We start from the raw sequence: 13,855 nt of genomic DNA, 5'->3' as shown, positions 1-13,855 counted from the left end.
AGAAGGAAACACAAGCTTTCCTAGGCGCCATAGGTTTCTGGAGAATGCACATTCCCGAGTACAGCCAGTTTGTGAGCCCTCTCTACCTGGTTACCCGCAAGAAGAATGATTTCCACTGGGGCCCTGAACAGCAGCAAGCCTTCGCCCAGATCAAGCAGGAAATCGCTCACACTGTAGCCCTTGGCCCAGTCAGGACAGGACCAGAGGTGAAGAACGTGCTCTGCTCTGCAGCCGGGAGCAATGGTCTGTCCTGGAGCCTCTGGCAGAAGGTGCCTGGTGAGACTCAGGGCCGACCACTGGGATTCTGGAGCCGAAGCTACAGAGGATCTGAAGCCAACTACACTCCCACAGAGAAGGAAATCTTGGCCGCCTATGAAGGAGTTCAAGCTGCCTCAGAGGTAATAGGCACTGAAGCACAGTTGCTTCTTGCATCCCGACTATTGGTGCTGGGTTGGATGTTCAAGGGAAAGGTTCCATCCATGCATCACGCCACCAACACTACATGGAGCAAATGGATTCTCTCATCACACAGCGTGCCTGTATTGGAAACCCGAATCGTCCTGGGATTCTGGAAATTATAACAAACTGGCTGGAAGGTGTCACTTCCGAGTTATCTTCTGAAGAAGAGGAAGAGCAAGTGACTCGTGCTGAGGAAGCCCCACCATATAATGAGCTACCGGAGACTGAAAGACGTTATGCCTTCTTCACTAATGGTTCCTGCTGAATTGTAGGCACTAACTGGAAGTGGAAAGCTGCAGTATGGAGTCCCACACGACGAGTTGCACAAGCTACCAAGGGACAAGGGTGATCAAGTCAGGTTGCAGAGCTTAAAGCCGTCCAGCTGGCTTTGGATGTTGCTGAACGAGAGAAGTGGCTGAGGCTCTATCTCTACACCGACTTGTGGATGGTAGCTAGTTCTCTGTGGGGATGGCTGGATCGCTGGAGAAAGGCCAACTGGCAGCGCAGAGGGAAACCCATCTGGGCCGCTGAGATTTGGCAGTACATCGCCACCCGAGTAGAGAAGCTGACCGTGAAGGTTCGACATGTGGATGCGCACGTACCCAGGAGTCGGGCTAATGAAGAACATCACAACAACGAGCAGGTGGACCGAGCTGCCAAGGTGAAAGTATCTCAAGTGGATCTGGACTGGCAGCGCAAGGGAGAATTATTCCCAGCTCGTTGGGCCCATGATGCCTCTGGTTGTCAGGGGAGAGATGCAACATACCGATGGGCCCGTGACCGAGGGGTGGACCTTACCATGGACAGCATCTCACAGGTCATCCACAGCTGTGAGACCTGTGCTGCAATCAAACAGGCCAAGTGGGTGAAGCCTCTGTGGTACGGTGGACGATGGTCAAAGTACAGGTATGGGGAAGCCTGGCAAGTTGACTACATTACCCTTCCCCAAACCTGCCAAGGCAAGCGCTACATGTTGACCATGGTTGAAGCAACCACTGGATGGCTGGAGGCCTACCCTTTGCCTCATGCTACAGCCTAGAACACCATCCTGGGCCTGGAAAAGCAAGTCCTGTGGAGACATGGCACCCCTGACAGGATTGAGTAAGACAACGGGACTCATTTTAAGAACAGCCTCATCAACACCTGGGCTAGAGAACACGGTATTGAATGGATATATCCTATCCCTTATCATGCACCGGCTGCTGGAAAAGTTGAACGCAGCAATGGACTACTTAAAACCACCCTAAAGGCACTTGGTGGGGGGGACCTTAAAAAATTGGGACCTGAAGTTAGCAAAGGCCACGTGGATGGTCAATACCCGAGGGTGCATCAATCGAGCTGGCCCTGCTGAATCTGAACCCTCGCACACAGTGGATGGAGATAGAGTCCCTGTGGTACACCTGAGAGGTATTTTAGGAAAGACTGTTTGGATTAAACCCACCTCAGGCAAAGGCAAACCCATCCGTGGGATTGTCTTTGCTCAAGGACCTGGTTACACTTGGTGGGTAATGCAGAAAGATGGGGAAAGCCATTGTGTACCACAAGGAGACCTAATCTTAGGTGAGAACTGTGTGTAGGGTTTCATTGTATATATATTTGTGTGTGTGTAGAGTTTAAGGAAGGTATTGATTTGGGATGAAGTAGATGGTAATAGAATAAGGGGTGGATAATGTCCTGCGTTGCAGTGTATTCTATCACCATCCTCATGAGCTGTTGAAATCGGGTGGGGCAGTGTTTCCTTGCCTCCTCCCCCCAGACTATCTTTCTGTTAATGGCCCATCAATGCCCTGCTGCATGACTCATAGGTAACTCCCTCTGGACCATCTTCTGTTAATGAGCCTAATCAACACTTGGCCTCATGACTCATTACCCCATTGTGAGATGCTCCACCCAGAGGGAGGAACCAACCATCCCATCATGGGTATAATCTGAGATGCTGAACACCAGAGACAACCCTTCCACTGGCTTTCCAGAGGACAGGAGCTACACAGCCACCACTGGACCTTCTGAGGAAGAGCAGACCCTTTTCTACAGGATCACCGCTTCAGAGGACTGCAGCCACCATTCTACCAGACTGCTACCACCACCCTGACGAACAGGGAGTCAGGTTGTATCTTGACTCTGTCAGTTTGAACCAGTGTTTTCTTTTAGTTTTTTTCCTTTTATTTCCCTATTAAATTGTTATTCGGACTTGGTGCCTCCCACTGGTTTGTTTTCAAACTAGTACAGAGGCTTTGCTTGGAAAAGTGTTTTGTGAAATCTCAGAATTAAAGAGTGATTTCAGCAGCTATAAATGGATGAATTAAGCTGTGTGAGGATTTGTTTTGTTTCTTCTTTGTTTTCTGGGGGGTGGGGAGTGGAAAAAGCTTTGTAAGTTATGGATTGACTAGGGAAAGAAAATAGTCTTTTCATTATTTGCAGCAATATAGATGTGGAAAGTAAAGTCTAGTTATTCTATCAGTGCTAAATAACTTTTGAATTTTGCTTAGGATTTTTTATTTTTTAAAAATTCGTGGTGAGTGTAGAATCATGTTAATGCTGCAGTACTTTCCTCACCACTCTGTGGGTTCTTTCCATTTCTATTCTAAATGGATAAATTCTGAAAGATTAATGCTGATCTCTTGTTTACTTTTCATGCTTGTAAAGTTTTTGGGGAGGGAAAATTTCCATGCATGGAGATTGGGGAGGTGTTTGTGGAATTTTGGTTACTTTCCCATTCTAAGAAATTCCTCTTAAAAAAACCCAACCAACCAACCAAACACAAACCCTAAAAAGTTGTTCACAGGAATGTTTTTCATCCCAGAGTATCATGGTAGGTATTCTGCTTCTTGCTGTTCCCCAAGTAAATGAATAAAAATGTCCACAAATAAATGAGTACCTTTAATTCTGTAATTAAAAGTAAATAAAGCAACTTTTAAAGTAGTATCTTCTGCCTAAATTGTTCTTAGATTAGATTAATCCCTGGTTGCTAGTTCAGGATCTTTCAGCTTGAGACTGGGACTCCTCAGGGGAAAGAGGGTATTGGTTTTGTTCAATGTGCAAAGAATCTTTTATTCTGCCTTTTCATTTTCGTAATAACAGGTATTTTGAGAGTTGTGTCTGTCTCCTTTTTTGTTTTTCACTTAATTGCTCTAGCTGTTAACTTTTTATTATCTATTTCTTTGAGAGTGGCAGTCAGCCTAACTATTAAGCTAAGTGCGGTACTTCATTCAGGATTTCATCTTCCTGTACATTGTAAATATCTCTTTGAAACAATGAAATGGGTACAGTTATGTACCAAATGACTGTATAATTAAAAATTAAAGAATATTGAGGTTAAATTCTGAAAATTAAGACATCTTATTTCTTACAAAGCTGAGTCCTAGGCTGCAGAGATCAGAAGCCGTTTGCCATGGATATAACTGGTGTGAAGTTCATATTTACAGTGGTCCCATATGTTTGTTCCTGGATACTTCTGTTTATGTATAAAGATCACTGAAAAATTCCTAGAAATACCTTTTAAGATAATGGTTAAAAAGAGCATAAGGTAAATAGAAGGTATTTAAAAATTTAAGATACCTTTTTTTTTTTTCCTTGGCATCTTTATTTACAGGGAAACAAAACAGTTGAGCCAGTGTGCTGTGTTTCAGATCATGCTTATGGACTAGAAATAGTTTATTAAAGTGTATTAATCATGCATGGAGCTCTCTCTGAAGCTGTAGAAATGCCATTAGAAATGTTTGTAATTTTCCACTGTTCAAAGAGACTTAGTGTTTTCCTGACTAAATACCAAAGTAAACCCTCAATGCAAAGGCATTCAGCTTGCCTACAGCACTTACTGATGTTTATCTAGTTCAGTAATCTAGATCTGTCTTAAATCTTTAAATTTTACTAGTTTTTACTTCGAAGAAATCACAGCTGAGACCATGTGTTGGCTTCAAGTTTAGCATGTAAGTGTTGGTTCATCCAACTGAACTGTAGTGGAACATCTTCTGTTGTAACTTACTCTGGTTTTCTAATCAATTTTAACTAATCTTTGAGTAAGCAGATTGTTCTTGTCATCATTTTGAGTTTTCCCTCCAGCAAGATAGTTGATAGCTAAAAGTTGTTACGGCTAAAACATGAAAGAAGAGATGTAGTTGTGAGGGGGGTTCTAATTGCAAACATTTCAGATGAGAGATTTTTTTTTTTTTACACTCTGTTCTACATAGTCTGTATCTTGACAATTTCTTTGCACTTCAGGATGCAAAGGCAGCCTTGTGGCTGATGGAGATGGTGGAGTGGCCCAGTCACAGGGAGCCTGGGGCTTGCCAGCTGTGTGCAGGCTCTCTGAGATGCCCCTGCTGCTGAAAGGCAGAAGGGAGGAGTATCTCTTTCAATTACTTGATTTACTAACTTGTAACTTAGTCAGCTCAGCTGATGCTGTGTAAGTTACTCTCACATTCTGCAGCCTAGCTGTTCGTTAGCTACAGCTTGTATATCCAACTTGTAAATGTGATTTTTAAAAGTGTGGACAGTCCCTTAATAGTTTCCTAGCAGTGCAGTGTTACTTGTCTGTTATCAGGTATTTTAATCTATAAAACCTCATCATTGGTACAAGATGGCGAGGTCTGCTTCCCTGAGGTTCTTGTGATAAAGTTGATGCCAGTTTTCAGTTACTGTGACACAAAAAGGTACAAAAGCCCTATGTCATGGTAATGTGGGATATCTTGAAGTTCAAATGGGAGTTTCCCATTGAATTAACCTTAAAGCTTAGGCATTAGTAATTTTTTCCTAAATTTTCGTTGCATGTCTGGCAAGATCAGTAGTGTTTTCTAAACATGCGGGTAGGTGGTGTGCAAACATACATACAGTCAAAGAATGCACCTTAATAAACACATTTGCGTACAATTATAAAATGTTTTACCTTTATATCATGGCTTTCACTAATGTGTGTAGAATCATATAAGCTTCAGCTGTATTGCAGCTTTTGTGGCTGTAAGATAATTTAAGTCCTGATAGAGGTATTTGTTCATATTTGTAGAAGGTCAGGATCTAAATTTGTCTCCTCATCCCCTATTGCACTTTGATTGCGATTAACATCTCAATAAATAAACCATTGGGTGTGGAGGGTACCCTGGATAAGTTAGGTTGGATAGCTGAAGTGAGTGTTTTCCTCCAGCTTAATGGCTTGTCAAAATGCGTTACTCCCCTACCAGTTCAAGCAAGAAAAAGATTAAAAGTTACTGTAGTTCTGGCATGGTCTGGTTACACAAATTTGGTAAGCTTGATGAAGTGCTTCAGCTGGATTTCCCAACGGTACCATAGAGATAAATCTCTTGATGACTGGAATTCCATGATTGTTTTCCTTATTTGTGTCATTTAGACCGAGGTTTTCAATATCTAGCCTTGTAGCTATTACAGCCACCTGAGCTTGCTCTTTTCTTCTGCAATTAAAACAAACCTGAAGTTACTGTCAGCTTTTCAGATTCGAATATGGAGAAATCCTCCTGTAGCATCCAAAGACTTCCATCAGAATTGTGCAGCACTTTGTGCAGCAAAGCTTTGTGACAATCTAAAGATAGTGGTTGTTCTGCCCTGTCTATTTATACTTGGCTGACAGAAAATAGCTAGGAAAAAGGTTATTCATGCCTGGCTAGAAAATGTCCACACCAAGTTACAGTGGACAGTAGCAATTTCTTTGAGGCATTATTTGAGAAACAGTACTTACTCATTTTTACCCTGTACTGTTTTCAAGTAATAGTCAAGTCCTCCAAACATGTCTGGTAACCACAATGTTTGCCTTGAACAGGAGTTCCTTGCAGGTCTTCTGAGCTGACAAAGTTGGGCTTTATAAAAACTGCTAAAATTAGCCAGCCCTTCCCTGCTGAGATCATAATATTGGAATAGACTCTCATAAATTATGTGGTTTTTAAATTCAGTATAAATCTAACAGAGCACACTTTGTTAGGATGATTGGATGTGGTGTTTTCAGAAATTGCACCTTTATTTGCTTGCTGAGTTTTCTTGAGGTTTCCATCCCTGGGCAGGCCATAGGGTGGGAAAGTATACAATGAAGAATGCAAGAGGCTTTAAAGAGTACTCCTGCCCTGAGCTTGTGCTCTGCTGTGAGGAACTAGCACTGGTAAGTATTTGCTGGAAACTTACACAGTGTGTGTGGTACTTCACCAGCTGTGGTCCAATTGAGTATTTTTAATTACTGGGTTTTATTTTAAATAAAGAAATACATTTATTCACAGAATTTTCTGAAATCGTAGCCCATAGATTCATATTTGAGTTTTGCCTAGAATGTGAGGGGACTCTGGCAGGCAAGTAGTCTGTAGATTTGCTACCAATGTTTCCAGTTTTGTTTCTATGAACCAGCCACCTTTTGCAGTGACAAGCTGAGGACAAAGTCATCACCTAGAAATCAGTGTTAGAAGAATTTGTCAGTTCTGGAGGTTGATACATCTCCACAGAGGAAGTGCAGAAACTCAGGTATTTGCAAGGTCCACTTTAAATAATTATTTGTATTTAATTAAAACTTAAACCACCACCTAATCACTTTTTTCCCCTGTAAGTTCTGTTCCTTTAAGTGAAATCATTTTAGATACTATTTAGCAGAAATTGGTTAGTAGTAATGGTGTTTTTTCATTCCTTTTTAAATACAGAAGTCAAACATATTAATTAATATTTTAGACTTCACAGGAGCTGTGTGATCATTCTACAAGAAGTAATTGCATACAACTAGGTGATCAACAAGACTCTGTATTTGCCTTCTCCTATGAGTGTGCTGGTAGTCTATTGAAATATATAAAATATATATATATAATTTTTTTATGGCAGCCTTCAACTTCTCTCATGCCTTCTTTACAGGGCACAAAACTATGGATAATAATGGAATACTTGGGTGGCGGGTCAGCTTTAGATCTTGTAAGTATATATTTTTTTTTTTGCAATATAAGTATCAGTGAACTTTATTTCATTGTGTTTTTATATCGCTTTATAAAAATAAGTACCTAGAGGCAGCTGATACTACATCAGTGCTATGTGGTAATGCTCCAAAAAGTGTGAATTTGAATGGTAGTTCTGTCACATTGAATTCATGTTAATTTTTCTATTTTACTTTTTGTCTCTAAGCATTAGGAAGCATTCATTTGTTCTCAGTCAAATGAAGCAATGGTTTCTTTTAGTTTGAGAAGTTCTTTTCTTGCTGTATGTGGTGGGGGTTTGGGTTTGGGGTCCTCTGTCTATCACTTCCCACCTCCTCCAAGTAGAATTCATTACGCTTAGGTAAAAAAATGTTTCCTTTAGGTTTGGATCACAGGAATGAATGAAGAGTGTGTCCACAGCCACAGTTAATTTTAACTGGTTAAAACGTGTTGGGTTTTCCATGTTCAGGTATTTTCAGTTAAGCATGAAAGTGCCTTTTACTTCAGGTAGTGTGGCATTCATGGAGGGTGTAGCCTGGAGAGTGCACAAGTGCAGTCCACTGAGTGTGGATGTGGTTTCCCCATGGTTTCGGTGCAGCTCTGCCTCAGTAACGCTACAGACCCACCCTTTCCTGTAAGATAATATAGCTCAGTCTTTGTGTGATTCAGAAGGGAAAATATCATGTCTTCACTATTACCAAATGGTGATAATTATGTATTTGCTAACTGGGGTCCTGTCTGCGAGAGTTGAAGTATGTGCTTGACTTCACAACTCTATTTAAAATTCTTTATGAAATTACATCGCATCAACTCATCAAAAGCATAGTAATTAGGTGTAGCATGTGGTAGTTTGTAGCTCTAGAACTTGGCCCTGAGGGGGCTGTGAGGTATTCTTTGACACTTTTGAGTAATTGATCGTATTCTGTGGAGTGTCAGAAACAGGGAAATAGTTTTACTTGTGCCAGTTTAAATCACTGAACCTGTAAAAGAATAAAATCTTAGAAGAGTAAAATTTAAGTTTTGCCCCACTTGCCTCACTTTGCCTGACCATAATTTCATGGTGTTTTGGTGCTGTGTCGTTGGTATTTTTTTAATCACTCACCTTAATTTCTTCTGTTTTATTTGCATAGCTTTCAAATGTGCAAAGCTTACACTTAATCCATGCTACCAGCTTTATAGTGGCATGTTAGGTTCTTGATACAAAAGCAGACATGGAATCAAAAATGCTGGGACAAGTAAGAACTGCATCATTAAATTTAAAACCCACAGTCAACAGATTAATCTGTTTCGAAATAAACTGGTTTTCTTAATTTACTTAATCTAAATTACAAAATTCAGTCTGCCATGTTTGCTGCCTGTAGGGACATACAACTTTGTGGAAAGTTAGTTATTGCTTTTCTTGTGCTTTGAATGCTGAGGGGAACACAGTGTATATTCGAGGAGTAACAGCATTTTCAGTGTATTGGCACTGATGTGGAGGAGATGTGAAGGTGATCATTCCAGTGGCACCTATTTCAATTAGAATAATTACATATTGCATTGAATATTTCATTAATTTTGTTAGTTCTTTACTTTAAAAACATGTTTCAATTTTAAGATTTAATTTAGTCAAAGCAAGGCAAAAATTAGATACAAGACTAAAATTATTTTAATGCATCTTTTTTCTGAAGCTGCGAGCAGGCCCATTTGATGAGTTCCAGATTGCTACTATGCTAAAGGAAATCTTGAAAGGCCTTGACTACCTACACTCAGAGAAGAAAATTCACAGGGATATAAAAGGTGTGCAACATTTCAAGTGTTTCTTTGTTAAAGCCTTTAAAAACTGTAAAACAGTGTTCTAATTTTGTTATCATGTTATTTCCCCTTGCCAGCTGCCAATGTCTTGTTATCAGAACAAGGTGATGTTAAGCTTGCTGATTTTGGAGTTGCTGGGCAGCTAACAGACACACAAATTAAGAGAAATACCTTTGTTGGAACCCCGTTTTGGATGGCCCCTGAAGTTATTCAGCAGTCAGCATATGATTCAAAAGTAAGTACGAGAGTAGAACATACCTTTTTTGTATCTGGTTATCCAACAGCATTTATTTTAATTTTTTGCTTTTAGCTCTATCAGTATGGAGGGGGAGGGGGGAAGTAGATTTGAAATTACAGGATTTCAAATAATAAAATTAAAAGTAGGATTTAATTGGTTTTATACAGTCATTACATGTCATTGTACTCAGGTGCAAAGTCACCAAGTAAAATGATGATGTCGTGTGTCTCTTTCAGAGCAGCTCCCTGGATGTAGGGTGGTTGGTTGATTTGGTTTCAATTCGATGTTTTGCATTTAATTCAAACAGTAATAAAGTATTCACAAAATAAAATGCCACCAGGACATGGCAGTTTATTTAAAGCCAAGATGGCAGCCAAAATGTCAATTTCTTCTCAGATTTTAATACACAGCTCTGGGTATAATTTCTCAAATAGTATTTCTGAGGATCCATGTAATGCTGAAAATTTTAGCACAGGTCTTGAGAAGGTAAAGAGTAACTTGGTGGCTGTGGCTTTGGTACCTTGTGTACCTTTGTCGTGAGAGCTCTTGATGGATGACTAATTGCGAAGGAGAGTTTTCCTATGTGAACTAGCAGTGGAAAAGTAGAGTTCTTCCATGTTTTTCTGAGAGTTGAGAACTGGTGCTGGAAATGACAATAAGGAGGTAACAGTCCCCTCTTCTGTGTGTCAAACCACAAGATGTCCTAGAACATGTGGCTGGTGAAATGGCAGTATGTTTCAGTCTGGCATTGGACTTTACACACTCTGTAGACAAAACCTTAAATAGGAGCAAGAGAATAAAAATCTGGTATGTGTGAAGTAATACTTTCTTACTGCTTTTTCTCAAATAGTAAACATGAAACTGTACTTACGTGATGTGCATATAAAGAAAAAACTGTTGGATATCTGAAGTGTCCTGAAAACATTCACACTCCAAAAGACTTTCCTGGGATCATTCAGACTTGAAGGAATTTGTGTACTTGTCACAATGCTTCTTGCTGATAAGTTGAAATTCTCCTCTTCAGGGTTCCAGTGGTCCCACTGTAATGTGTTTTGTAGGACATTTTGGAAAAGCCCTCTACCCTGCTTTAAAAATATGTGTTGGCCAGCCAGATGGGGAAGAATTCCTCTTCTGCTTGCCCTGTGTATACATCAGCTTTATCACCCCTTCATTTATATTTTCCCAGCAACCTAATCTTTTGCCTTCCATATCTCCTCAGTATGTTGCAAGAGCAATGTCTTCTCCCTTTTTTTCCATGCCAGTAGTCTGATGGGAGAGCACAGAAGATACAAGCCTTTGGTAGGAAAGATGAAGAATTTGGATAGGATACACTTAAATTTCTAGACTAATACTGATGATTGTTTTGGTATCTGTACTGAATTTTAATCTTTCTTCTTTCTACTCCAAAATGATGGGAAATAAACTAGAAATTCATACATTTTAGTGGTGTCAGAGATTTGTAAGCCCCATCTCTTCTTTCAAATAATTTTGCTCCAATACACAGTTATTGGTTATGTATTTCAGTAATAAACAGTGAGTTAGTTTAATTCTTTGCTATAAAGTACAGCTATTTTAGGTCTTGTGAACAGAAGAGGAGTATGGGAGAGATGCAAATTGTAATCCTTGTTTACTCTATGGGCAGTTTTGACTTATGATTCTGTGCCAAGTGTAGTCAACTATTGCCAAACACTTTTTAATGAGAGACACCTTCAGTGATCTAAATAGCTATTGTAGCTCATCTAAAAAGATGCAAGTAATAATATATTTCTTTTGGGAAAAAAAATCAAAATCAGAAAAGAATTTTAGAATAGTAGTATTTAATGTATCATATCAAAATATCATACTACGTTTTGATACAAAGAATTTGTTTATAATGCTTGCTTTTAGCTAAAATAAATGGTACATCATTATTCTTCTGTGACTTACATTGTGAACTTGGTGTTTCAAGTCTAACTAGTTGTCAATAATTCTCCAGCTAAATTCATCAAGCAGTCAGTTAGGAAAGAAATTAAGTGATCCCCTGCTGGATTTGATTCAGCTTTCTGCCTTGTTCCTTTAGAGTGAGCTGTCAAACAAGGTTGGATACCTAAACAAACTCTGAATTAGACATAGGAAATTTGTGGTAGTTTGTTGCTAATATATGGAAAAAATCAAAGGAAGATCAATATTTCTGAAGCTTTTCCAAAAGTGTGTAAATTTAGGTAGCCGTTTAATTTGCTGGCAGTGTTAGAATACCAGCTGCAACAAAAGTGATGATCTAGATGTTTGTTATTAAAGACTGATTAAGTCAGCCAGGTCTTCGTGAGTCAAGATTTCCTGAAGTGTTAGAAAGGAATGTTTGCATTATGTACTTAGATCAACATTAATTTTGTTATATAGGTGCATTATATGTGAATATTTCAGTTATTAAATACTTAGTTATGACAGCCCATAATTTTGTACTAACAGTCCCTTTTCCCTCTCTCAGGCTGACATCTGGTCACTGGGCATCACTGCAATTGAACTGGCCAAGGGGGAGCCTCCCAACTCAGATATGCATCCAATGAGAGTTCTGTTCCTCATTCCGAAAAACAATCCTCCCACTTTATTAGGAGACTTCAGTAAACCTTTTAAAGAATTCATTGATGCATGTCTGAATAAGGACCCAACATTTGTGAGTAGATAAATGTGTGTGTGTGTAAAGATGTTTCAGTTTTGTTTTCTGCTCTCCTGTGCTTGTGAAATATTTTGCTGGTGTTGTGCATCATCAGTGATTGAAGTAATTTTAGAGACTATAACCTATAAACTATAACTATAAATTTAGAGACCACTGTAAATTTTAGTCGTGCTTTTTAATATCTGTTTCTATCCTAGTCTGTTTTGTTTAAAATACTCAAAAGAAGGAGGGAGACTGCTGAAAGAAATTACAGTGGCAGAGGCAGATTCCTAAAATGCACTCTAAACTAGGATAATATCAGAAGAGAAGTTTGAACAGAGGAGAAAATCATCTGAAATCCTTTTCTCTAGCACAACTTTTGCTGTCTGAATTCAGCTTACAAGGAAATGTTGCTTTGGAGAGTTTTCATTAGTCATTTTCCTGGGTGTGGCCTTCTAACATAGAAGGATAAGCTGCGTAGTCTATGGATGACTTGATTGTATTTTTAGCGTGGTCGTAAATGTGGATTACTGGCTTTTCTGACTTCCTGTTTATACAAGTTAGCTCTAGAAGTCTGTTGTATTTCTAAATCTCCCCTATTAGCATTTAAAATCATGAAATGTTAGCATAACATTAAATATTTAAAGTGTTTCTTGCAGCGCCCCACTGCAAAAGAACTTCTGAAGCACAAATTCATTATGAAAAATGCCAAGAAGACTTCCTATCTGACAGAACTGATTGATAGGTTTAAGAGATGGAAAGCAGAAGGACATAGTAGTGACGAAAGTGATTCCGATGGTTCAGATTCGTAAGTTTATATTCAGTTTAGTTTTTTTTGTTTAGATAATGTTCTTTAAGTAGGTTTGCTGCAACTTTTCTGTGTAATAATACCATTTCTGTACACCTGTCTTTGTTCCTTTTTTTTACTGTCTTCTTCTAAAAAAACCTCTTGTATGATCCTAAAGATTAACACATAAGTCAAGCCGTGTGCTTGTTACCTCTTTAAACTTTCTCTCTGTGAAATCAATTTCAGTTCTGTTTAAGTGCTATTTATTTCCTAGTCTGAGGCTAGTGGTTGTACCAAAACCACTGAATCACAATTAGAGACATTGCAGAGCAAGGTTGAGGTGCATGAAGAAGTTTGCACAATGCCTGTGGAACAACATGATTTCTGTAAGTCTCTTGCTTTTCTGGCTATCAGATAACTCTTTCAAATGGTATGCCATGGGAGAAGGTAAGCCATGTGGGTAGATAACATCTTCTGTTTGCTTTGATCACATTTCAATTTATTCAGCCTCTTTTAAAGTTCAGTTAATGTTTCAATACATGTTTTTCTTCTTATTTTAAGGAATATGGAACTAATCCTGTTATGTATTTGGGTTACCTGTGCTTGCTTGGTGTCATGTTATGGCTAGTATTATGTACATCATGTCCTTTTTTCTTCAGGGAGTCCAGCAACAAAGAAAATAATTCTCACCCTGAGTGGAGCTTTACTACCGTTCGGAAGAAGCCGGATGCAAAGAAACTCCAGAATGGGACGGTAAGTACAGACAGGGGAGTTCTTCTTTCTAACTGCTGGTTCTGAAGCCTATTTAAGGAAAATAGTGATAAAACTTAGTAACTTCACTTTTCATTAGAACTGACTGGTTTTTTTGCAGTTCAAGAGATAATGCATGTTAGTGATATTTCCTCTGCCATGTCAGCCTCAAATGCAAAATATACTGCAGATGAACTGTAGATCCATTCATAGAGATGGGAATTTTAAAGACTCTTACTAGTGAGGAAAAACTGAACTGTTTTTCTGATGCTGTATGACATTGTTTGAGATGTGTCATCAGG

The 13,855-nt window shown here is 39.1% G+C and overlaps 1 protein-coding gene across 2 annotated transcripts in view; it reads left to right on the top strand.

Annotated features, from left to right (window-relative positions):
* STK26 (serine/threonine kinase 26) overlaps positions 1-13,855 on the top strand; it is a gene marked incomplete at its 3' end in the record, with an annotated part of 37,189 nt that overhangs the window by 20,551 nt on the left and 2,783 nt on the right. For both annotated transcript variants that reach the window (XM_082289471.1, XM_082289472.1), the window contains exons 4-9: positions 7,294-7,350; positions 9,020-9,128; positions 9,221-9,378; positions 11,849-12,034; positions 12,676-12,824; positions 13,463-13,556. In XM_082289471.1, coding sequence (XP_082145597.1) covers positions 7,294-7,350; positions 9,020-9,128; positions 9,221-9,378; positions 11,849-12,034; positions 12,676-12,824; positions 13,463-13,556 — 753 coding nt within the window. The remainder of the gene's footprint in view (positions 1-7,293; positions 7,351-9,019; positions 9,129-9,220; positions 9,379-11,848; positions 12,035-12,675; positions 12,825-13,462; positions 13,557-13,855) is intronic.

This window comes from Coloeus monedula, assembly GCF_965178545.1.
Source record: "Coloeus monedula genome assembly, chromosome: 12".
Lineage (NCBI taxonomy): Eukaryota > Metazoa > Chordata > Aves > Passeriformes > Corvidae > Coloeus > Coloeus monedula.
This window is presented reverse-complemented; position numbering and strand designations above follow the sequence as displayed.